Consider the following 26,880-nt stretch of genomic DNA (forward strand, 5'->3'; position numbering starts at 1 on the left):
TTCCAGCCTTTGCAGTCGATGCAGTGATCGGAAATCTCATCCAGTGCGTGGGTGAGCCGTCATCAGGGTTGCCAAATCCCGCGGAACTTGACTCTCAGGTTTAAAGAATTTGCCTAATGATTTTTATCGTTCATGTAACGATTCATGTTTATATAATAAAATACGTTTTTCCTGTACAGCTTTATTTACTTTGCTCATACTGTAGTTAATTTTCGAGATACCTATATTTTTGTAATGCTTATTCTTACAAGTTTCAATTTATTTCTTTGTAATTTCAAACGTCATGAGTACAAGCTGTTTTTGGACAATTTTTGACATATATCTGATACATATTCGACAAACAATTTTACAATGAGTTGACAGAAGGTGTGCAAATCACACACACGTTCAAATAACCGTTATAGACACTACGCATAACTGGCAACCGCACGTTCTAAAAGGCGAAGAAGAAACATTACTTGCCTCGGCTCAAATTGTTCTACGGATTTCCTGCCCCTACTGGACTGGATGACACAGTACTGCCGTGTTGATACAGAGAACCTATTGTTTCTTTGGGTAATGTAATTCGACTGAAACATCAGGTACCACAAGAAACTGGACAAAATACAAAGCTTTCACCTAATATGGAGCACAGAGGGGAACGAAATTAAACAAACCAATCAATAACGGCAAATCAGCTGTTAAAATAAACATTACCAATTAAATAAATAAATAAATAAATAAATAAAATGGGACAAATGTAGAAACTAAGGAGGAAACTTCAACAGTAAAGACAGTAGCAGAAGAGATGGGATGTAGTATGTAGTGCATATGTGTTTTACCGGTGATACACATAGACTGTGTTTTTTGAATGGCCACGAGATGGCGACTCAATATCGTACTCGACAGTAGCCAGCGGTCCATCAAACAAAACTTCCTTCGCGTGTAATTTATGTACCTATCCTAACCTCGCCTGTGCATCCCTTCTTACTAAGAGAGAGAAATGTTAAATCTCCTTCATATCAGAGTGTTTTGTGGAGAAAATAATCAGGTTTACTGATGTAAAAGGTGCATTTTATTTAAAGTATCCATCCTTCCATGGGTGTTAGATGTACTAATGTTTACTTTGCACTTCTAAACCAGTCATGATGAAAATCCAAAATGACAAAACATTAAGCAAAACCAAGAACCTCACTTCTCAATGCTGACAATACTACAGACAGAAAGACAGAGAGGAAGAAAAAACCCAACCCCACCCCTAAGCCCCCCATTAATTTTTCAGCAGTGCAAAAAATTTGCAATTGTGTAAATTAAAAATGAAGCAAAATCTCACTACAAATCCAAATTCCATACAAATAGCAGCATCATTTAAAGCATAATATTGTCAAAATTTTGTGTTATGAGTGCAAAAAAGATTTCAAAACAGCATCCTGAGATGGTGGTAAAAATGGATTCAGGTTTGTATAAAGAATATTTCACTGAGGCTTTGAATCGGAAAAGGATCCAGGAGCAGTTTCTAAAGCTAAATCTTCACTCTGCAGGCAACAATAAGCAAATCGGGTTTTCTGGCACTGGTGTCATGTCAAGCATATGGATTTTTCAAAACAACTAAATAAATTAAAACACAGAAAAGCTGTGTTTTTAGGGAAAACAACAATTTTGTGTAAAAAGTAATAGTGTGCAGCTGAGGTGGCCATTTCAAACAGTGTACTGCTTTGGTTGGTTCTTGAGGCTAAGGTTCCTCTCTGTTTGGGCAATGGCATGAGCTGCTCTGCTGTTAAGCAGCCTGCATTCATGAAGGACATCTGTCAAAAGAAAAGGAAATCCATAAAAAATAGGTTTCTGTGTTGCAAGAATTTCACAGCATTTGGGATTCAAACAGTGAACACAATGAAAAAAAAAAACCCTCACATTTTCCATAAAAATTCATAAAAGTAAATTATTCATATGCAGTTATTACATGAGATAAAATGAGGGTGCAGACAATATTGATGGCATAACTGATGTTTAAAAGAGGTATTTGGTACTAACCACTGAACTGTTTATAGGCTTCCTCAACAATAGCATTGTTAGATCTTTTAATCTCCCAAAATCCATCTTCGACCCAAGGCTTGCATTCCGGCAGTTCTGGAAGCTGGCCATTCTTATATAAGCCTGCTGTGAATTTCAGAGGGGGAATTATCGATTTCAGAATGTTTCATTACTGATAAGCATTCACTCATTTAACATGTCAGCTACAGCCATTGTTCACACGGGCATTAGAATGCTTTCGGCAGCCCCATCGATATATACCAGAAAATGATACAGAGATGAAAATGAACTAACTAATAAACTGTATATATGTACAAAATGAAATAAACATCATTCCTATGATTTCTTGGTCCTTCAAGTGTTTGCATCTTGTTCTAGGTGTCCCGAGTCCCCGTACTTTCACAAGAGAGGTGAGTTTAAAACATACAACTGCTTTTGATTAACCTTGGGGTTCCTATTAATGATGTGTAGATGAAGCTTAGAGCCCACATCTCTTATGAGCCTTGAATATAAACTCTGGTATTAACTCTTTTAACACATGCCAGGTGGCTCTTTGTGCACAGTCCTATTAACACTGTGATTTCAAAATAAACCCTACAAACTTCTGTCGCATATTCTCCGGACCGAGGCAAACCCTTCATGGGAGAGTCATGTGTAAATGTAAACGGATCAGCTGTTTAATTTGACTAAAGACATTGTGAGATTCATTGTGAATCATTTGAGCATTTTAAGAAACATAAAGCATTTTGAGATTCTACAAGCACATATAATACAGAAATCAGTCAATTACACAGATACTAGTCACCTTCAGAAAACCTCACACAGTTATAATGAGACACTCATATGGTGTGCCCAACCCGTAAAAGTACCTTTAATTGTGTCATCGATGTCCTTGCATAGTTGGTATAAGTCACTCCCACGTCCCACTACCCTTTCACCTAAAGCAAGAGAAAATGTCAAACATGCTTTTAAAATGGAACCGGAGCCCACTGCAGATAGTTTCATATTTAATGACAAAATCTTAGACTTATTTCTCATGTCAACCCAGTTAGTACATAACAAAAAAGAACCTCTTACCATCTAAGACTTTGATGTTTGGGAACATTTCAAGCAGTACGTTTCTGTATGAAGAATTCTTGCAGACTGGAGAATGCAAATGAATATTTATTTGAGGTTTACAGTATGGAGATATTAAGGCTATAAAGAAAACTATAAAAAATAAAAACTGACCTGGATTTGTATAGTTATATGTGTTGTCCTTCAGTCTGATATTCTCCAGTTTTTTTAAAGGTTTGAGAGCATGGAGATTGTCTACACTGCAGATATAAATAGAATATATTTTGAAATATTCATATATATTAAATAATATATAGAAAGAATGTATGTCTGATGCAACTAGTACGAAAGGCAAAGACTGCTGCTGTTAATAGCTGTTGCTGCTGTAATAACTGTTAATATAACATTGAAGCAAAACTGGTTGTAAAACAGAAAATCCAAAAATACCTAGCAATAAGGTTCCCCGCCACATTCAAACTTTGTAAGTTTTCACAGCCTGAAATGGGTTCTGTTGAAACAAACAAACAAAAAGTGATTAGAATGAAAATCTAGCTTAGACAGATGCAGCTATAGCAGCTGTATAGTTACACTGCACTAAAATAATTAGTCTTTGATCCCCCCCCCAATACATCCACATCCACTCACGTGTGATGCTGGAGTAACACAGAATTTACATTCACTTACCTAGATTAGAAATTCGATTGGCCGACAAATTAAGAACAAGCAGAAGCCGGAGTGATGCCAGCGGGGCTAGATTTGTGATGTTATTCCCAGAGAGGTCTAGTCTCTCCAGGTTTACACATTCCCCTATGCAGCCCAGATCATATATCCCTGGAAATCAAACACAGATTGACCTTACATGTTAAAATCCATGCAATTCACTGAGCCAAAGCTCATTAGACACTGGCAATGCATTTATCAAGAACCCCTTACCTAGACTCCTCAGTTTGAGAAACAATATGGATTCTAGATCAAATTCCCCTGTTCGAGACTTCAGAAGCACAGGGGTGATCCTTGCATATTCTGTTTCTAGGGGAAGAAGAAGGATTGTGAGGACAATATCTATGGCATGAGAAAGACAAAAACGCCCATCTCTCAGTTCTGTTATTCACAACTTCACAGCAGCATGTTTTCTAGCAGTGAGTCAGGAAATGCAATTCTTTATTTGCCTCTTCATATCATCAAACTGTGAGATGGAAATACTGATTTGACATGATTTTTGTCTCCAGGAATGACAACATTAATAATGCTTATATCACACAGGTGTTGAGGATAGATTAAGCTCTTGGTTTTCAGAGACTCTGAAGCCTTTCATACACGCAACCAGAAGCAGATATGCAGCTCTGTGTTATGTATGTAAACTGAATGAAAACACTTTAAACCATGAGACTGTTGTGGCTGACTACAGCGGGCGGCTGAAGGGTAAGTAATAATACATGTGTTCTCTGTTGCAAAGCATTGTTTTAGTGTGAACAAAACTGTGCCCCACAGATTGCAGATGCTTATGTAAGATCTAAGCTCTCTAAAGTTTAGATCTTAACAGTTCTTCGACATAGGATGCTTTTCTCAAACCACATACCACATGCTTGCATGGCCTACAACGTATAAATAATAACGACGTTTTGTTTCACATAAAACATAATTCACATGTATAATGCACAGATCAACAGATCAAGCTAGACATAATGTGATCAGATCAAGCTAGACATAACGTGATATAATATTTCACACCACACATTAAACGTTCTAGAAATCCTCGACCTGTTGCAGTGTTTATTTTGTAACATGCAAGCGACAAGAATTTATAGAAAATCAACAGATGATTCGCACAATGCAGAGCCTCTGGCGTAGAATGCAAGCAAAGTTGCTCAAGCGATAGGTGATTCACAGAAGAATTACTGATTGTCAAATGATTATTTACACCAGCGAAATGATTGGCAGTAAGTAGTTAAGCCCTTGTGATAATGCCTTTTGCAGCGCGAATCGTATTACAAACGGGCCGCTAGTAACGTGACTTCCACGGGGGAAAAACCGTGGTTGTTTAAATTAGCACACTGGCATTTAGTGAAAATTCCTGCTAGCACATCACCTGCTGCATTCCTTGATACTCCATCACCCTACCTATCACACAATTACGGACATCTTATAATGGGAGAAACCGAGTTTCTAAAAATTCATAAATTTACAACGTCTCAATCTGCTCTGACACATGTCTTAAAAAAATCAATCCTGTGATATCGAAAAGCAACGGGTGGATTGGTATCCTATTGTATTAGCATTAGAAAACAAAGCTAGCAAAGCTACACAGTTGACGTTAGCTTCAATGAGTTATTTGAAAGGCTAATACTAGCTACACGCTTACCGTGGTCTTTATCTTTCTTTGCTTCCATTCTTATGCTATTTAGTCTGGTCGTTCGATGAACAAAACATTCACATATGGGGGATCAACCGATTTTCCCATGAACTGTCATATTCCAGACACAGACACACTACCAAGCCACGAACAACTAGTCTTGCAGGTACGACTTAATGCTCTGTGCTGCATTCGCACTAATATTCGCCTGAACACTTTTCTGAGACCCCGTTTTTGTTACGGGTGGTATCTTGCAGCCAAGCAGTCACCCATAATAAAAGTTTATTTCACGTGGATTATACAGACACATCTTAACAATGAGTTCGGTTTATTTCAAGTACAGGACACCCGGAAGTCATCCTGTAAGCACCTTTTGTGTACTCTCATTCGTTACTAGGGTATTGCCAAGGATACAAGTCAGTTTAACGGAAAGCATTTAACGGAAATTGTTTTTCAGCACATGTACTCAACACACGGCAACATGTGTTCTCAAACTTGTTCCTAAAGTATAGTACAAGACGGCGTTGTTGAAGTACTCCTGAAGGGTTAAGAGAAACAGCCGAAAGCTGCAGTTTAAGAGCAGCTGAAAAGCTGTATTTGTAAATGCTGTTTTGGTGACTGGGAAAACAGAAGTACGACAAACCGCATGCTTTTTAATGAGGCCCGATCTTGTTCTTGAATCTGAATGGGGACGAAAGTTGATAATTTCGGCCAACCTATAACAAATTTCAGAGCTACGTTATAATGAGGGTTGGCATTTTAACTTTGAATGAATGCCTTGTCAAATTTCTTGCCACAGTCTGTGTTTAAGACTATCTTTTTTTTCTACCTCTATATTTTCTTAATAAATGTATGAACATGAATTGTTACAGCGGCTACTTAAAATACATATTATTTCCATTTGGTGACAGAAAGCAAATCACTTCTTTGATTCAAAACAAAATGCAGGATGTTGGTCATTCTGAGACCCTAGACCTCTAAATTAAGATTGTGACAACGCGCCCTCTAGTGTCACTGAACTAGTTGCCTGACGTGCCAGTGTCAGTGTGCAGCTTGGCAAAGCCAGTGTTGGACAGCAGTCGGTGCTGAAACAGGACTCTTTGACTGTTTTGCGCTTTGTGTCAACCCATGTCGTGTGGTGGAAGAAACATCTAGCATCACGGGCATTTCATAATTTTGCAACATTCTTAAATATTTATGGAGAGTGTCGTCAACATATACAATAGACAAAAGTCGAAAAGGACTGGAATTCCATGCTTGGTCTTATTTTTTCTCGCCCGGCCACGTCGTATACATGCCCTAAATGCCTAGAACAGAGAGAGCGACTCGAACTTCAAATGTGATGCATCTGTACGAGAAGAAAATTACTCGACTAAGATGGGTAATAAGCAAACGATATTTACTGATGAACAGCTAGACGCCTACCAGGTAAGCACATTTCATAAGATTCCTTCACTTGCTCGTTTTCTGTGTCGCGCAAGGAGAGAATCGTGCCTTTGAATCTGTACAAAGTGTGTTTAGAATTTAGTAGATGGCTGATCATCAAAGGAAATACTGGTTGAATGAATATTAGACTTCCAAAATGTATAAATATTTTTTTTCACAATAAATTTAAACTAAATTATGGTGTCCACGCTGTTGTAGTGTAACTAGCGCATGTTTTCTTTCAATGAGGCTTGCTCTCCTCCAGCAGAAATGAACCAGCTCGACACAGCTGTCTCAGTGTGTGTTTAAAACCTATCTAGATCTTTGCATATCCTTTAAAATGACGCTCGACAGAGATGGAAATTAAGAATTCGATTTCTCGCAGCTTGTCTTCTTGGCACAACTTCTTTTAATCTCTTCATTTTTTACTCGTTGAGCATTGCATTGCCGAATTGCAGGGCAGTTTAAGTTGGGCCACTTACCAGTATTGAATATCTCGAGTTTGTGCGCTGCAGAAACACGCTCTGTTTTCCAACTGTGGAAATAGTTCACCAAACCCTGGCGTCTACAATTTTAATGATTTCATACAGTAATTTCTCACCTGGCTAGTTGTAGGAACGACAGTCTTCCGTTTGTTTGAAGCGAACATCTCATTGAAGCAGGAGAAATGGTAACGAGTAGGCTGGGGTGTAAGCCAACTCTGTCCTTCCGCTCAGCGTTCAAATGGTCCACCTTAAACCATTATATAAGAGATTTCATGTTTTTTAATCTTATTGGGTAATGCCCGACAGTGTCTGCGACAAACAGCACCTCATAGCTCCTCACTTGGTAGATTTTATTCAAGAGTACGCAATTCTTCAGCCTCTGAAGACGTTAGATTTTGCATGCCGTTCCCAGAAACAGGATGGGTGAAGAGAAGCATCTATCTCAGAGCTTAGGTTCTAAAATGTAAGCTGCCGCATACCTGTCAAATACAGGGGAAATGGTTTGCTTATTTATTGTATGTTTACAACAACTGTTGATCAACCTAACACTCCAAAAAGGATAGGCTAAGCTTCTTAGGTTGGTTTGCACTCAACCAAGTTTCCAAGACAATTTCCCAATATTGCTGTATCTATGAAAGCGAGAAAAATGCATCATAGCAGATGAGAAAACTTGAAGCTAAATTATTTTCGAGGCAATCTTTTATGTCCTCTAAGCTATTATGATAAAACCAATATACATATACACGCACACACATCCTCTAATTGTCACATTTTTCATGTGCCCAGCTTTAGTCTCACTTCAGTGGATGCATGTAGTCATATTGCTTAGGGAATTACACAGTGCTTAGGGAATTATAATGCTATTCACTATAATTTTAAATTTTCATTGAAAATGACATGCTGAAAATTCGTATGTGTTATATAACAGCTCTATTACAACACATGAATCCACAGTAAGTCACCATCACTAATATGAAAATGTACAACGATATGGGACAAACTTAATATAAAAAGGAGCTAAACTGTTTTGTTTTGGACTTCGGTTATCTTTCCATGACACAAATGCTATCACTCTATGGTTTTTATTTATTTTTTAATCCACAATCTGTGTGTGGCTGGTGAGCACTAAGGCTTGGTTTGGTTTTACAGAGTCAAGGAGCTTGTCTTCCTTATGAGTGAGCACGTGAGAAGACCTTCTTTTGTTCTCTGAAACAGTAGTCTGTTGTCTTGTGCTTCAGGGGAATATCATCTTATTCTGTGGTAGTTTTTCAAGCGATTCAGTGAAACTTAATAATTCATACTGAGATTGTCTGATAGTTTACGGTGAAACTTTACCCTCTGCAAATGCATGATGTGACTCATATATTCTTTCTGGAAAGTCCTGCAAGACTTATGTAAGACTTTTACCCTCTAAATAGCATTCACATGACAGTGGGAGCAACTAAGACTTTTGTATCTTTTTGAACATGCTGTAAGCTGAACATGAGAAAGAAAAGAGTTGATGGTTGAAGACTTTAAACACCATTTAATGATAATGGTAAACACTTTGTTTGGTGTGAAACACTGTAGATCCTTTTGTTCACCTGTTCATGATAATGTGGCACGGTGGTTTGTGCCAACAGCAGCCACACTTGCTCTGAATGCTCTGTAATCAACAGTAAGCAGTTCTTGGATCAGTGGAGCTAGACCATTTGGCTGATACAAGCGTTTCTCACATCACCGGAGGCTTTCTTACACATGCAGCCATGCTCTGGGGCTTAAGGTGCCTCTTGACTCCCTGTATAGTGTTTAGAGGTTTAAGAGAAAAAAATGTTTTGTGTAATATAACTTAAATTGGGATTTTATGTCCCTGCATAATGAAAAGAGAGTCATATTTTGTTAAATGATAGATCACGGTGACTGTTATTTACATGGCACCAACAATTTGTGTCATCTTTTGAGCTGATAATGTGATTCTAATGTCACAGTCATCTACATAAGGTTGGAACAGAGAAAAAGATTTGGTGAGAATTCAGAATACATTGTGTTCTTCAAGAGGGTGCTTTTGCTTCTTAGTAAATCAACAGCACAACAGCTTTGTATTTCTCAAACATGAACCACAAATGGGAGTCTATGATTTTTATTTTTTTGCCAAGCAGCCATTTCTCTTTTCTTAGAGCATGTAATGTCGTCATTAGGTATGTGTGCTCAGCGTTTGCTCTGGCAATAATTCAAGGCTAGGTCATCTTTGAGCAACATTAATAACTCTCCGCAATGTGGCCTTCCTTCACGTACTGACTCAAACACCCCTAATATTTCAAATTAATGAGCAATTAACAGTAATCAAAAGCTAAGGCTCATAAATTGTCACAGGAACTCTCATACTTTTCCTGTGGTTTCTAGGATGTCTTCTTTTTTTTTTGTCTAAGCTGGCAGAGGAACTGTTTGGGTAAACATCGTAAAGAAATCGTAAATTTCTGGCTAATAAAGCTGTCGGCATAGGCTGGCACTGCTGCATTGACTGTGGGGTGGAGAGCGTATGGGTTAAACCTGGATTCCCAGGTCTGGAATCAATCATCTACGTCTGGATCCTCAGCCAACGAGGAGCAGACAGTCAGTGAATGTGTTCTGATCACATTGCCTGGCCCTGTCTCACGTGCAGTGTAGTTAGTGACGAGCTACAGTTCTCCGACAGATTACTCTAGGCTTTGAGAAACCTGACAGCCATTGTGTCCTGAAAAAAGAGGCGATCGTAAGAAACAAAAGCCTCACGTTTTCATCCATCTGGCCAATGTAAAAACTGAACACATATTCAGCCCATACGTGCTCTGATGTCCAGTCAGTAATTGATTTGGTCTATTAAATACAGAATTATTTTATGATAATCAGCATCTAAGCTTTGTGTAGTATGTCAGCATTACTAAATTAAAAGACCTGATTTTGCAGATTTAGTGTTGTATTCATTGGGTTCTTTTCTCTCTGTGTAATGGACAATACAGCAGAAATAAGGATAGTTTACTTCATACTTAGACATTGCATTTTTTAGTAAGATTACCTGACAAATCATGCATTTTCTCCCTTAAAAGGCTCTGTACATAAACCTTTACAACCAGCATATTTGGTTATATGTAAGAAAGTCATTTGCACTGAGAATGGAAGAGTGTGTGTTTGAGAATGACAATATGTTATGCAGGTAGTCCTATCTAAGATGCCTGAACTCATAGTTATGTCTCTCTTTTTCCAGGACTGCACCTTCTTCACACGCAAGGAAATCCTTAGGTAAGTGACATTTCTGTGCACTTTGTACCTGGTTGGAGATGAAAGGTTTATTTTTCATACAAGTACAAATATACATGCTGTAAGACTTCAGACTCATTTGACTCCATGGGGTATTGATGATGTGTTGATCTTTGCGGAAAGGGACATGTGCTCAAAAGGCATACACAATCTTCCATTTCCAAATGTCTGTTTTTTCTACATTTTTTAGTATGTTCACTCTGCCTTATATCGTACTTGCAAATTTAAGGGTTATTTGGAACCACTGGTTGAGTTAAATACACTGTTGTACAGAAACATTGTTTCCTCCCTTGTAAGTCACTTCGGATGAAAGCATCAGCCAGATAAATGTAATTTAATCTAGTGTAATGTAATGAAACACAGATGTAATCTTGTGAACTAATATTTGTGTAAGTCATTGATATATAGTCTGCTGGGACTGGTGGATGAATTGACTCTGTAATATCTATTAAAAATTAAATGCTGCTTTGGCATATTGCATAGATGTTGATTACAGCACTCTAAATATGGAGAACTACAAAACTACAGAAACGATATCATAAAGATTCATATTGTTCTGCATGGATGTCTGATTATTTGCATGTTTGTTATGGTGGTGTTTGTTGGTATTATATAAAACACTGCACAAAGCAAGCCCTGCGTAGCATTTTAGTTAGACTGTTAGGACATTTGTTTACGCCGCCAGTACAGACTCATTTACATTGGTACGCAACTGTTATTATATCACCTAGCCCACTACTGCACATCCAGAGCCTGTACACACCCTCCTTCTTGGTCCTCTTTGTACTGTTCTCTCTTCCTTAAGTCTTTAAGTTCAATCTGTGCTCGTATGTTCTTTTTCAGATGCGCTCATTCAGTGTGTAATTAAAGGCTGTAAAGCCTTTACCATTCGACTCATTCTTATAGCACCACTTGCTCTACTTTAATACAGCCGACGGGTAGCACAGCACTTATAAAAAGTACATATCTGTTGATAGAACATCTTTTACAAGACAATATCACAGCATATTATTGAAAACATCTTAATATACCGTGAGATGTAACTCTGGACTGGTAGTGCCTGGAACACATTATGTTATATGAGATTTCCACTCTTTCAAACACACTGTTTCACTGATCTTTGAAAGGAAATGAGTTTGATGACATTGATCTCTGAACCAATAAGTTCCCCAAGTGAGTTGTTATCTCACGGTATGTGTGTGTGTCTCATGTGTTTCTTGATGGATACAATCTAAGATGTGTAATGTCATGTAAATTTATTCAATCTGCACAGAATCGCTGCCTCTATCAGTTTTCCTCATGATCATTAGGGTCTTAATAATCAACCAGCTAAATTGCCTTTTGCCATGTGCAGAATTTGTCATATTGACCCCATTGATCGGAACGGATAGCGGCCCAAGGCAGGCTGGGTAACTGCTCTCTGCTCCCGACGGACAGACTTAGCATATAAGAAGTCCTGGAGATCACTTTGGGCTGGGAGATGGGTGTCCAGAGGGGAGACAGAGATTACATCCTAGCCAGACACGATTTATAGCCCTGCTCTTTCTGCAAGAGTGAGATTTCTATTTTTTTTTTTCTTTTCATGTGGCTCCATCAAAATCCACCCCCAACTCCCCCCGCCCCCCCTTCCTGTCTCTGAGCAGGCCAGCAGCAGGCAGCAAAGCGTGTAATTGGCTGAGCAGCCAAGATGACATTGCTTTACTTACAAGTGACAGTGTCGCTGCAAATACACAAATACCCACTGCTCTGTTCTCAGGCCTCTGTTCTCCGCCCGCCGCCAGGGCTCTGTGAGTGGGTGGGAAAGCCTTTGTCAGTGTTTCTGAAGCAGAGCCAGTTCTGCTCTACAGATGGCCTTCCCCTCAGAAATGTCTTCAACTCTGATTTAACAGTGTGCCCTCCAACAATGGAATCTACAGCTGAAACTGGAGCCAGTTGTTAAATAACTCTGCCAGCTCCACCCAGATTCAGTGGCTTCACTCCAGCAGTGGAGTTTGGTGCAGGTTGACATCTTTCACGACACTTTGTGTGAAATGTCTAACATCACTGAAGCTGTCGTCAGTGTCTGTTATCAAGAAGAGAAATAATTTGCTGTATTGCATTTATTAGTTTAAAATGACAAGTGGACTTTATTGTTAATTTGCTAATTTCACAAGCAGTTCATTTTCACAAATAGTGATACATTGGTACTTTTTATTCTATAGGTATATTAGTATTCCTGTTTTCTTTTTTTGTTCTTTTTTAAACAGGGTATTTTGAATATTTTGCCTTTTTTGCTGGTTTTTAAAAATGTCCTTGAAAAAATATAAAAAGAGACAGCTAGTACCGAGATCTCAACAGGGTGACTAAGTAGTTTGTCTGAGAATGCTATTAGTCTTGGCTAGCATTAATCAAAGGCCACTGATTGAATTCAGAGTCATGCTAGATCAAAGACAATATAAGGACATCGAACAAACTCACAATGAATGAACAACACAGATCAACGGAAGCAATTGGGAGCAATGTGACATATTCACTATAGCTTGTCGAGATATACGGTGCAATAGATACATATTCCTGAATTTCTAATGTGTTGTAATCAGACTCTTTATTAGGCCAGTTTTATCTTATCTCTGCTTCCGCAGTTGCCTCTAATGGAATTATGGGTCGTAAAACGTGACAAGGTCTCGCGTTCGTCAACAGCATCGCGGTCAGAGGGTGAAAATAATAAAAACAAGTTTATTTATGCTGTTGTTTTTTTTTGTGTGTGATAACTCAGAGTGCTCAGATATTCTGAAACATTATGCACTGTTACACAACCCAGACTAAGCAAAACCAAAAGATATGTGCAGTGGTTTCCTTATGTGAAATACCCTGATCTTATTAACTGACATTACTTGCATGAATAGCTTAAAGAACATTTAATAATTGCAGGTAATTTATGATTCATTATTAAGGTCAGGTGCATAACCTGGAGAGTGCGGATTTGTTGAAAATTTGATATCGTTTGTTCTGAAACATGCTTTTTTTTTTTCTCATGACATTGGGCTGCATCACAAAAGTAAATTATGGCACAGGAATCTTAAAATTCAAAGGGATGGATATTCCTGTTTAGACATCCTGTAGCAATGACTAAACTCAATGCAATGACTAGACTAAGCTGACGTTAATCTCCAGGAAATGCAATCCCTCGAGACATTGTCAAGAAATACAGATAAAGTGTGTAGTATATTTGACACAACAGTAAAATATGTATTAGGTAAGTTTGTTTCATTACAGCTTGAGACGATTAGATCGTTTTGTCAGAGAAAAGACAACTCACCTCTTGTGTCAACATTTGTCACTATGTAACTGACCGTTCATGCCACTTTATTACACCAGCAAGATTAACGTAGGACCTGGCATTTTGAAATAGCATTGAAATGCTTCATCATCAAGCATCAAAATTTAAAATAGCATTAAAAAGGCCAAAAATCCTCTATGGCATGGTTTTGTTCTAAGCTCCTCTCCTTGCCTTTTGTAAACAGACTGCGTCATGACTATTGATTCAAACGGTTTGTCTTGGCATCTTGACATAAATGAGTCAGAGGTTAATGAAGGCCCCCTCAGAGCAGAGATAGTCTGTTTTGCTGTATTTTTTTGTTTGTTGTGTCTGTTTGTTTGGGAGGGTTTTTTGGTCCCAACACAATGTGGTGGGAACATGATTCCCAATTCAGTTTTGAATAACCTGTTGTAGCACATGTCTGTGCTCTGGAATTTTCTAGAAAGTTCTCGTCTCTGTTGTTTGGGCAGCTCATTTTCCCTCTTTCACATTTGCACTGGTCTTCTTCTCACCTGGGGAAGGATCACTTTCCAAGTGTCCTGAGAAACCTGTCATTGTATAATCTGCTTAAAGGTAGACACCTGCCACTAATGAAACCCCAAACTCCTGGTAGCACTGCATTCTGCTGCACGCTGGCCATTCTCTCCTTCCCTAAGTGGCTTGAGGTAAAAGGCATTCTTTTTGCACCTCTTTTTGTGGCTGGTAGAGACAACAGAGGACCTGTAGTTTCTGTGGTGTCTCTCTCGCTTGGCTGTGGTCCATCTCCTAACCTAGATGCACAGAGGAGACATAAATAAAACAAATTGCTTGCTTTCTGTTCTAATGGGATTAACATGACGTTCTCGAGTTTCAGGATATGCTGTTAATCGCCGTTGTTCGAAGATCAAGTGACTACTTTAAGAAATTAAAAGCAGATACAGGAGAATGAAGCCCAGCATTGAGTTACAGTCAAATGACCCAATTACGGTAATAAACCAAGCCAACACCGGGCTCTGATTTGCTGACCTGTAGATACTCTACTCCCCCTCGTCTGAGTCACAGACTGAAACTTTCCATGGCAACGCATGCCAATCATATATTCTGAATGTACATCATTTTACAGGAAACCGGCACACTCACACTGTTCTGTTTTTTGTTGTAAGGTGCACAGTTTCTCTGCTGAAAGATATTGCAAAAATGAAAATCATTTGCTACTATTAAACTGCTAAACAGGTTTTTTGGACTTTGCGTCTTGTCAGTGTGGCAGGTTTGTAAGAGAAAAAAGTTATAAATGAATGTATGACTGCAGGGAAGAGGTATGAATGAGTCCCTGTATAGAAAATTCAATCACAATGTGATATGGTGACTTTTTATGACCAGTAACATTTAACTGTAAACGTGTGTGTATGTGTGTGTGTCTGTGTATCTGTGTATGTTTTAGTTTTTTATGTGGGCTGCACTGTTGAGCTGGCATTCAGCATGACCTTTGTATTCTCGCACCATCTATCTTGGTGCCCTGATATCTGCCACATCTTTCTCTCCACAATGTTTTACCTCCCATTCTAATGGAGAAGCTTATGGAACATTGTGTTTGGTGGGGAAATTCTCTTTAGCTTTAAAGTTGGAAATTCTTCTATAGCTTTCATTTCTCACCTTTATTTTTCATCTTTCACTTTCTTCTCTCTCTCTCTCTCTCTCTCTCTCTCTCTCTCTCTCTTTCTGTCTTTCTTTCTTTCAGTGCCTCGGTAACAGTAAGATGTTTGATATTTTAGCCATATCATTCACCTAATGGGGTCATTATTATACCTCACTCAGATTTCGGTAACACCCCGTACTATTATAGTATCAGACTACCTGTCCCCTCATCAGGCCAGCATTGTTGACAGTGTATACACTCCGCTGTGTATTGAATTCCATACGATGCATTTTTCTTAATACCATGTGTGATAAACAGATCGTGATAGATTGTCATGAATGACGACCGAACATTTGAATGTTAGTCGAGAGAATGGGATACAGGAGGCGATTTCACACACACACACACACATACACACACACAGAGTGCTTTTTATCTGGGTAGGGTCCCTGTGGGAGCTGAGTTTGTATACAGCTGCTGTTAAGTGGCCTTTTATGAGTGTGATGATTGACATTTATATAGAGCTTGCTTTATGCTGTAGGTTTTGAAATACTCAGAGCCCATGGGAACAGAGGTAGTCAGTGCAGCCCATGCCGCTAAAACAATCTTGTGCGACACACTGTTGGGCCGTATGCGCAACTTCCTCACTGGCTCTACGTCTTAAAATGTGTACAGACCCAGACAAACAAAAGGCTTAATCAATTTGACTCAAGAAGAGACTGGTAGTTGTATATATTAAAAAGTAATAATAGTAATTGATTACTCTTTCGAAACTGTATTAAAAAAATCATCCACTGACACAACATTAAAATCCCTTCTCAGACTCATGTCTCTGTGACCAGGCCTACAGTGGCATGGTGACAGTTTGCCCTGCAGTTTCACTACCTGCATATTTTAACCTCATCCTCAAAAACAAATATTTAACACACACACACACACACACACACACATGATAATACTTTTAACCTCTTGATATAATGACTTTAGTAGTGTTGATATTTGTGGAGCTTCAAAAAGACTCATTGCTGTCAAGAAAAACCTATATGATTTTAAGATGAAAAAACAGTTCAAGTATTTAATTTATGCATGAATTTGTGTTTGTGTGCCTTTGAGAATACAGCGGAAACACTTTAGACAGCACATCAAAATCAAATGTCAAATTCTCATAGAGGGAGACTCAACACTTCCTCCTACACATTGTTTGGAACAGGTCCTCCACTTGCTTTACTCAGTGTAGCCTATAATAGGTAAATTCTGCTGGGTATTTGAGTTTAAATACATAATCCCGATGCTAATATTTACTTTAATATACTTTACACAGAGATTACCGTGACTGCAGTCCTACTGTTGAGATAGTTAGCATGTCTCTCCAGAGGAAGGGCTTAATGACATGCTGAATGTATTAGCTTCTAATGGCTGCTAAAGCCTGAGCTTATCTGTCAGCAGTTAGGCATTCCAGACCTTTATCTCTGTGTCTTCAGAGCACTGTGTCACCCAATGTTCTCATTACGTTATAAATGGGCTCGTCCAATGGGCATTGGCTTCCATGGCCTGAAGCCCCCTCCCCCCTACAGTTTCCTGTACAGCTGGGCTTGGTCTCCTACATACTCTGTTATTCAGGAAAAAATGTTCCACAGAATCTCTCCTTCACTGTTTGTGATTGTGAGACTCAGTTCAAAAATGCTGGATATGTGCTGAGGCATGTCTGTGCATGGAATCGTGGTTAATGTAGTTTTCGCACAAATACAGTTTAATTGATAATTCAACTACGGCTAGCTTATACTCTCATATCACCTTGGACTGAAAAGTGATACAAAAATAAAATGTTCTGTTATTTTTGTTGTTGTTGTTTAAGTATAGCTGTTTGGAAAAATGTAGCATTTTAATCTGTCTCCTAATGTGTGGGCAGTCATTTGTCTCTGTTATGGTGTTCTGTCATGTAATAAATGTGAGATGTCCACTCGCAATGACATTGAGATTGGCTTTGATAACAGGGCCAGTGAAGCACAGGAAACAAAATGGACAATCAGCAGAGCCCTAATGGAGTCCTTCGCTTTATGACCTTCATAAAACATTGGGTTTCTGTTGCCCATGCCTGTGTAGCCACGTTCTCTGACACCATTCTGTAAGGTCAGCAAAAGGTTATCACCAATCATCATAAGGTCATTGAACCTGAACACAAAGTGTGTCATTTCTTGCCTTGCATCATGGTTTGATGCTCATGAATTAATTTGTTTTTCGAATTTCTAGATTTCTAGATGTTCTGGGAAAACACACCTTGCTCTGGTTGACATTTATGAACTGATTAATTTTTAGTTTAACAGAAGAGTTTATATGACTTGTAGGTTTGAAGAAGAAACATTATGATACCATAACATTATGACACATGATATATATGATATATATATATATATATATATATATATATATATATATATATATATATATATATATATATATATATATATATATATATATGTATGTATGTATGTATGTATGTATGTATGTATGTATGTATGTATGTGTGTGTGTGTGTGTGTGTATATATATATATATATGTGTGTGTGTGTGTGTGTATATATATAGTACAAATCTCCTTTGTGTCTGGCAGCTAGCATATTCTGCACAGTGATCTTCAGTAAGGGAATGATAAAGGGATTCTTTATGGTCACATTCAAAGGACATTTTGATGATGTTCTTTTTTTCTGGTTAGTGATGTGTGTGTGTGTGTGTGTGTGTGTGTGTGTGTGTGTGTGTGTGTGTGTGTGTGTGTGTGTAAGAAAGAGAATGCACATATAAAAGCTGATAGCATTTGGTCCAGTGTGAGCTGTGTCTAGTTGCCATGCTCAGAATGAGTCATCGTTTCCCCAGGTTCTGGCATGACTCCAGCCTCTTGGTGTGGAGATGGAAAATGTAGCCATGTGTGAAATCCGCTCCTTCATTCAGCATCTCTCTTTCTCTCTCTCTCTCTCTCTCTCTCTCTCACTCTCTCTCTCTCTCTCTCTCTCTCCATCCTGACAAGTGGGTTATTACAGTAGAGTTATTAATACCTGAATTTCTCAAAGGTCTGAGGCATTTCCTGGGCTGAGGTGTGAATGGTAATTCTCTGTGTCTGTGTTGGCATGTTCATGTTCCACACAAATAGTTTTATTCTTTACTATCTGCTATTTACATTTCCCACAATCATAGCTTGATAGTGATGTTTTACATCTTTGCTTCTCTCTCTCTCCCTCTCTCTCTCATGAGCAGCTCACAAAAACATGTCTGAATTGACCTGTGCATATGTGAAACAACTGGATGCATTTTAACAATGAGATTTATTGTTAAAATGCAAAATGCAAAGCATTAGACAATATTTGCTTTAATGCAGATTACTCAAAACAAAACTGTCACATTTCATGGAGAGACAGAAAATGGCATCATAAATCAATAGACTATTGCCAACATGCACGTTGTTCTCACTGATGCACTGATAACCACATATGTAGTGAACATGAGGACTGGTTGTGTGTGAAGATAAGGAAAGTGAGCAGATGAAGGGATCCCAGTCAACCCAGGCCCAACTCATGTCCCTCTATGGAATGACAGACCTATAAAAATGTTTCTGTTTCATTTCTCTTGTTCTCACAGTGTCCTCTCCACTGAATGGATCATGTATTTTTGCTAAACACAAGTATTTATTATGTTGGAAATGTCTTACATTACATCTTTCTGGACAGACTTTAAATAACACAGATAGGCAGATATAAGTGGATAAAAAGGGCTAATTACATCTTTGTTCTATTTGATACACAGAAAATGCTCCACTCTGAGCAATGAGAGAGAGAGAGAGAGAGAGAGAGAGAGAAAGAGAAAGATGAGGAAGAGACAGAGAACCTGACCAAAAAGGAATACATATGAGTGCATGTCATCTGGCAACATAAACCATGTGTTTCCTGTCTCTGTATTGTAGGTTGCATGGAAGATTCCATGAATTGGCTCCACACTTGGTTCCGATGGACTACACCAATGACCCTGACGTCAAACTTCCGCTAGCTCTTATAGTCAACATGCCAGAATTAAAGGTAAGGCTTCTTCTGTATGTCTGTGAGAGGACGGCCATGATCGTATCCTCTGTCTTATAAACATGACGTCTCACCACTCACACTAATCAGAGATATTTTCTGAGTCATTGGGTTTTGGGCCCACGTAGAATCATATGAATGGTAGGGACAGACTGGTGTCAGTAAAAATAAAAGTTGAGTCAGTGTACATTTACAAAGCTTTCGCACGTTCACGTACTTCGCTTGTGTTTTTTTTTCCTTTTTTATCTTGTACTTTCACATCTGTGTGACCTTTTAATTTCAGTGTTTGGTGAAACTTTTTTCAAAACTACATCTGCATACCAGGCTACGCACAACGCAACACCGCTGTCCTCTTTAAAATAATGTTCGAGACTCTTGTATGTGACCTTAATCGCACTTGTGGATTTTATATCTAATCTAAAAGACACTGTCTTTTATTGATTGAAATGGGTTTTTAATGGGTGCAATAGCTGTGGTGTTTATATGACGAAACATAGCCCATGGTTTAAGCGTATATTACACTCTGAGGGTATGAAAGTTAACGCTCCATGATATGATTCCGTTTCAGCAAATTATTTTGGCTCTGTAGAGTTTCCACGGTTATAAAGAGGCATACGGTTTCTCTCTGAGTGTTGGAATAGTGAAGAAAAGCTTCTTTTATTTGTTGAGGGATGGTTTACATTTTCAGTAATAGGATTACTCAGCATAGTGTGCTGACGCTAAAGTCATAATTACATCACATTATTAAAGAAGCTTTTAGCCAGGCAAGTTCTTAATCTGATCATTAAAAGCTTGGCTATTACAATGTCTTCATCAAAACCAGTAGTGCGGAAGACTGCTGACGGCCAAGATTTCATTTCTCTGTTTAATACAGACTATTATACTGTACCGTCTGAATGACTAGGTGCATTCATTCAGAACAAAATGGCGTTTCACACACGCACAGACATACACACACACACACACACACACACACACACACACATACACACATACATGCACATGCTCACGCACACTCACACACAAACACACATAAGTTTGAATTCATATCTAAGTTTGGAATTCCCATTGACTCCCATTTTCCTGTAACTAAAGAATACTAACCTATCCCTAACCCTAACCCTAACCCAAACCAAAGAAATGTTTTGACACTTTTGGCTTACCAATAACAACAATATACTTTAGAAAAACATATTGTTCACTTAGTGGGGAACAGCATTTTGTGCCCCATTTTGACTTTGAGCCCCACACCGTGAGTGTGCAGTCAGGTCGCAGTCCCTAGTAAGTTAGCGTTACTTAACACACACACACACACACACACACACGTTCATGCATTTATGATATTATTACATATTAAATATAGTATAGATAGATAGATAGATAGATAGATAGATAGATAGATAGATAGATAGATAGATAGATAGATAGATAGATAAATATCCACAGCTTGGCCAACCTAACATTTCGAAGCTAATCAGATCAGAACTCAATCACACCCAGTTCTCCACTCAGAGTAACAGTCTGGGGGACGTGCTCTCCTAATGTGGACTAGCAGGAGACGTAATTGCACCTGCCTCTAAAAATGTCCTATGGTTAGAGAGACCATAAACCCCTACACACCCTCAGTCACTCACTCCGATGGAGACCACTCAAATGGAGATTGACGAGCCTGTGACAACGCACAGATTCCCAAAAGTCTTTCAAGGCTTCATAAACATAAATCTCTGTCCCTTTCCAGGCCAGGCCCCAGTGTTAATTAGCCATTTGGAGCTAAAGGGATTTGATTCACAGCACAGCGAAGTGTCAGGAGCAGTTTATCTGACTGCTACTGACATGGACACATTGTCTTGCTCTGAGCGGTCATTAATGTGAGGGGGGATGATTGTGGATGTTCTCTGTTGTGCAGCAGGAACACGGAAATCGTGTCCACAGACTTTTTGTCATGAACTAGAGACAGCTGATGTGTGAGTCAGCTGGACAGAGGCCTGAGTGAGGCGAAGAAAATCTGAATGGAAGAGCTGAGAAACTGAATGAGCGATGATTGAGAATGGACGCTCTTCTGTGCTCAAAGGGTTAAACACAGCACCATAGGCAGCTTTTGCGTCAGAGCTGGCACCTCCTACTTGACCTCCCTGCTTTGTGTTCATAGTGCTCTACAGAGATGCGGAGTCAGCCGATTGAGCCGGGCATAAAAATCCTTTGCAGCCAATGAGGAGTTCACTCAGGGAGAAATATATTGGCTTAAGCATGGAGAGTCAGCCTTTCTCAGTTTTATATGTTTCTCAGTCAGCAGAACAGGCTGGGTTTTGCGTACACTCAAATGCACAGTGAATGCTCTATTTAAGCCTTACTGTTTGATTCTTCTATAGTGCAGGCCATTCGTGTTTCATTACAGCAGTTCTTGAGGTACTCGGGCCAGTGGAACCTCGTCAAGTTTTTGTTCTTCCTTCAGTGTTTGTTGAGCTTGACAATTTTAGGTTCTGAAATATTCCAGGTATTCCAAGTAAACAAAAATCTGTCAGTGGTCAGAAAGCAAAATTCTGCCTTGTATTCCTGAGGTTACCACTATATTGTAAACTTTATCGGGTTATGTTCTGTTCTATTGTTTTAATGAGAAGTTCTTGGAGCGTTCCTGTCACAGTGTTTTGGAAGAACCAAGACAGCGATTTGACACTGCTCCCTAGTATTTGGAAAATTGCTTTAAATCATTTTTCCCTCCATCCTCTTCCCTCGTCTCACAGGAAAACCCATTCAGGAATCGAATTGTCGAGTCCTTCTCAGAGGATGGCTTGGGGAACCTGAGCTTCAATGATTTTGTGGACATGTTTTCAGTCCTCAGTGAGATGGCTCCCAGAGAACTCAAAGCCATTTATGCTTTCAAAATATATGGTAACTAAACCTTCTCTTATTAGTCTGTACAAATTTGATGAAGCTGTTTCTCTTCACTCTCTTTACACAAGTGCATAAATGCCTCAGTCAGAGTTGTTAGTCTCTTTGATTAACTGACCTTTATTAAGAGAGTGTACCACACTCCTCATAAGACAAATGGACACAGATGTAAAGAGACAGAAAAAGGGATAAGTCATTAACCTTCAGTCTTTAAATGCTTCATTCTCAGATTTTAATGTGGACAACTACATCTGTAAGGAGGACTTGGAGAAGACACTGAACAAGCTAACGAGAGAAGAGCTGACCCCTGAGGAGGTGAACCTAGTGTGTGAGAAGGCCATCGAGGAGGCTGACCTGGATGGGGACAACAAGCTCTCCTTTGCTGATTTTGAGAACATGATCTCCAGGGCTCCTGACTTTTTAAGGTCACCATACTCTACATACTGCATGTTCTCTCAGTTTCAGTTTGATCTCTCTTTCTTCCCTTCTTTGAAAGGGAGCATTTTCCCCCAGGTACTGATCAGCCACTGGAGATACTACAAATCAGAGGAAATTAGAGGAGTGGAAGGAGAGAGAAAAAAGAAAGAAAGAGAGGTAGAAACAAAGGGAGAGAGATGATTCTTTCATTGGGTTCAGTTAGAGGAACAGAGATCCTCCTCTTATAACCGTCATTCACTTTGGCCAATTAGTATCAATGTAACTACCTGAATTTATCAGTGTAAGTGGCCCAAGGCATGACCCAGTTCTTCATCCTCACATTCCATCAAAGTTTGCTTTTAAGACAAGGCAGAGCAATCCAAACAACTGCACTTCCACTCCAAAAAAAAGAATGCTAATGTGAAAGTAAAACCAAAAATATTCTTAAAATTGGATTTTTTCCTTGTCTTGAGCATCCATCTCCATATTACAGCCTCAATTCTTAATTAATTTGGTCGATGCACCAAAATTTATGAGTTGAATTATGAATGGATTGTCTTTATGAACATTAAATCATTATAGTGGCCCTGTGCACTGATCTGGTCAACAGTTCTGAAGTGCCTCCCATCATTATTACTCAGGACTACCTGCCCATAAATCCCAGGGCAGTACACACTGTAGTCTATTTCATAGGCTTTAAAAAGTGTGCATTTTCTTATCTCAGGCACAAAAAAGCCAGGCACAGTCAGTCAGTTAGTCATTGTTTAGTCACTGAAAATAATGTTAACACTAAAGACCTAATTTATTTAAGTGTTCAGCATGTTCAGTTTAGCATGTGTGTGCAAATTAATCAGTAACGTAGTTCCTGATTGGTCAAAGTACTTGTCATCTACCAATCACTGTTAATGCTATCACTTAGCATGCACAAATAAGTTGACAAATGCTAAAACTGCTTAAAAATATAGCCCTTTACATCATTTATCGGTGCTACCAATGTCAGATTTGTGTGTAACAAAGAAAGGACGTTTGACATTGAAGCAGTAAGGACACAAGGTCAAACGATAAACTGGAAATTGGAGAGAGAGAGAGAGAGAGAGAGAGAGAGAGAATGTAAATGTACTATGGTTTCTAATGGCTATTGAACCATTTTTCACAACCTTAAAACATGGTCAATAAAGACAGTGAAGACCAGCCTGGGAATGGACATTATATACCTCTAATGCTATTATATGTCAGAACAAAAGGGCAAAAAACAGACTTCCGTAGTCTTTTTCCCCTCTAAAGCCATAAAACACCTTATTCTGTAACCGTGTAAACTTCAAAATAACGGATTTATGACTATATCCATTAAAAAAAAAGCGTTACCCCAGCAGTATATAACTAGCATTGGAACTTTGTGGTGCAGGGCAGTGTGTGTGTGAATGACTTCACCATCTGTACACAGTGTGACGAGACTGTAGTGAACACTGGGGGCTATGCTCTTTGTGTGTCTGCTTCTGCACTTTTGGCTGCAGGCTAGTCCAGCAGTGTTTATGGAGCAGACGTTCCTCAGCTCCAGTTTTACCGTCTGTTTGGACTGCACAGCTGTGCCTCGCTCAGTGGGAGGAAATGAGAGTGTGACAGGAGGGCTGCTATGACGTCACACTGCGGCTGGGCTAACAATCTTTAATCTCTCTCTTTTTCTCTCTCTGTCTCCTTCCAGAGTGGAAACCATAATGTCAGTAAACATCAGTGTCTTTTAGCCAGCTTGTTGTGGTTATATCAGTTTTAATTCTCAAAAGGCCCTAAATGTGTTAACTGCTAAGAACCAGTAGGGCCAAAATGACCCCAGATCTAAAACTGTGTTAATGCTTGCAATTTTTAACATAAAAACCAATATTTATTTATTTATATATAATATTTACTTTGTTGTCCAATTTAGTGTATATTAACTTTGTGCACACATATAAAACACTATATAAAGGTCAGTTGTGTCAGATTGTTGGCAGTCATAGCCAATGAAAGTAATTCAGCAGTCCAGCAGACTTCATAATGCATTTTAGCAGTTAATTCGAATGTTCTTTGACTGTTCTCTGCACATCACAGCCAGTACACTTGATGCTGCTCTTTTCGTCCTTTTGTCCTGCAGCAAGCTCTATTTGCAGCAAACTCTTTTCTTTACTGGTCCATGTGGCACAGAAGTCTGCACCAAGCACAGTGGTTCCAGTGACAATTTCACCTGGAGTCATTTTGACACCAATAGACTTTCAGGGTTAAATCATCAGCTTGTTCGTTTAATAACGTCTGCATTTGTTCCTAAGTAGGAATTTGAAAGTAATCAAAGGTGAGATTAAATGGCTTTCGATTCCATTTTTCATAATTAATCTAGAATACTCAAACTCTGATGTTGTGTTCAGATTATGATACATTGAATGGGCTGTGAGAGTGTTTACACTGGTCATGTGTGGGACCGTGCAGACACATGCAGAGTTCATTTAACACTGGTGAATTTGTTGTTTACCTCATATAGGCTACTGAGCCTGCTACTTGCCAACACAAAGTCCCTTTGCTTTAGAAATAATCTGCTTTTAGGCTGTCTGTGATGGATTTCTCATAGCAAATCACTTTGCTAACTCTTACCAAAGAGAAGTCGTCTATGTTTCTAACAAAGTGGCTCTCGGAAGGAGAGAACTATGCATGCATGGAATGTTCTAAACTCAATCTGCCACAGTCCAACTAAACGGAGCACAATAAAGAGTTTGGAGAATGGGATAGGCTGAATGAGCCCAACTCCTACCCATGAATCAAACCATTCAGACACATCCATTGTGGGTAATGGGCTTTGAGAATGATGTTTAAATTATACATTGCCAGATGCTGAAAGAAACTGAAAAGGCTCTCACTCCTATTTCTGTTCCAAACTTTTTTTTTTTTTTTAAATTGATCATCACCCTCAGTGTCTGTGCATGTTTATGATATGTTGGTTTCATGTTAAACATGTTTCAAATTTATGGGATAGGACAAATGATGACTTTTACTTTGAAATGATACACAATTGGATTTTGACCAGCAAACCAGGCACAGGTGCCTAATGGGCTTAAGGCTCTGTGACAGACTGTTTAGTGTGTCACACATCTTCACGATCTTTCCTGATGGCTTTTCCAGGTCATTTCAACATAAATTTAACATTAATTATGTGAAAATGCAATCAAAAGCCATCTGGTCTTCTCTCAGATTACTTTCAAATACTTTTACTCATTTTTTACATACTCTCATTCCAATGTTCCTGCAGACTGGCAAACTGGACGTTTTTTAAGTTATGCAAACTTAGATTAATCTTTCATTTAACGCCTGCTGCACTGTTGGAACGTAAAGTTAGCTATTTAGTTATATTACTTCTTGTGAGAACCATAACTGTTGTTCCAAAACATTCCTTGCCTGTGCAGACACTAAATCAACTTGATATCAATAACTTGACAAGTCTGTCTTTCCTAATGTAGTGAAATATGTACTAACAATGTCAATGTCATTTCATTGTAATTGCAGCACCTTCCATATACGAATCTGAGAGAAACCCATGGGCTAAAGACACTTGGCAGAGTCCCTGACCTCAACTTGAATCCATCACGAAGACAAAAACCTTGGAGACATAGTGACTATGACATAGTGCCTGTCCCAGACAGCTCTGAAGAGGTTTTTACTCCTTCACTCTGACACACGAGATTCATTGATGTGAAAAAAAGAGAGACAGATGCGGGTAGCAGGATTTCTGGATTTATCACTGTTTCACTGTCTCTCTTTGTTTTTGTTTTTCTTTTTTTTCCAAGGAAGCACATTTTACACAGAGGATTATTAAAAATGCATGACTTATTTTTTCCTGGTTCCGAAGAATGCCAGGGTGGTGTGCGCTCATTCTACTCTTTTCCACACGCGCACCTTTCTGGTCTGAGCGGATATCTGCAGCAAAGATCAAGACTGCCGATGAAAAGCTTGTTTTTCTCTCCTTTTCACCT

The 26,880-nt window shown here is 38.9% G+C and overlaps 2 protein-coding genes across 2 annotated transcripts; one reads left to right on the top strand and one right to left on the bottom strand.

The window, feature by feature from the left end:
* Positions 1-1,677: 1,677 nt before the first annotated feature.
* On the bottom strand, positions 1,678-5,456 carry lrrc61 (leucine rich repeat containing 61). The gene is made up of 9 exons (XM_030766842.1): positions 5,429-5,456; positions 4,000-4,095; positions 3,751-3,897; positions 3,514-3,574; positions 3,241-3,326; positions 3,088-3,153; positions 2,880-2,948; positions 2,011-2,136; positions 1,678-1,784 (listed from the first exon to the last, which is right to left on the bottom strand). The coding sequence occupies exons 1-9, from the start codon at positions 5,454-5,456 to the stop codon at positions 1,678-1,680; spliced, it is 786 nt and encodes a 261-aa protein (XP_030622702.1).
* Positions 5,457-6,796: 1,340 nt separating this feature from the next.
* Positions 6,797-26,435, top strand: cib2 (calcium and integrin binding family member 2). The gene is made up of 6 exons (XM_030766732.1): positions 6,797-6,847; positions 10,553-10,587; positions 19,471-19,582; positions 22,324-22,471; positions 22,701-22,896; positions 26,414-26,435. The coding sequence occupies exons 1-6, from the start codon at positions 6,797-6,799 to the stop codon at positions 26,433-26,435; spliced, it is 564 nt and encodes a 187-aa protein (XP_030622592.1).
* The last annotated feature ends 445 nt before the right edge of the window (positions 26,436-26,880 follow it).

The sequence above is a fragment of the Chanos chanos genome, chromosome 2, assembly GCF_902362185.1.
Source record: "Chanos chanos chromosome 2, fChaCha1.1, whole genome shotgun sequence".
NCBI classification, from domain to species: domain Eukaryota; kingdom Metazoa; phylum Chordata; class Actinopteri; order Gonorynchiformes; family Chanidae; genus Chanos; species Chanos chanos.

Coding starts and splice junctions, on each gene's coding strand:
- lrrc61 (XM_030766842.1), bottom strand. CDS start 5,456: ATGGAAGCAAAGAAAGATAAAGACCACG. Junction 3,575..3,750: donor CAATCGAATTTCTAATCTAG/GTAAGTGAATGT, acceptor TTGTTTCAACAG/AACCCATTTCAGGCTGTGAA. Junction 2,137..2,879: donor CATCGATGACACAATTAAAG/GTACTTTTACGG, acceptor TGAAATTCACAG/CAGGCTTATATAAGAATGGC.
- cib2 (XM_030766732.1), top strand. CDS start 6,797: ATGGGTAATAAGCAAACGATATTTACTGATGAACAGCTAGACGCCTAC. Junction 6,848..10,552: donor AACAGCTAGACGCCTACCAG/GTAAGCACATTT, acceptor CTCTTTTTCCAG/GACTGCACCTTCTTCACACG. Junction 22,472..22,700: donor TTATGCTTTCAAAATATATG/GTAACTAAACCT, acceptor CTTCATTCTCAG/ATTTTAATGTGGACAACTAC.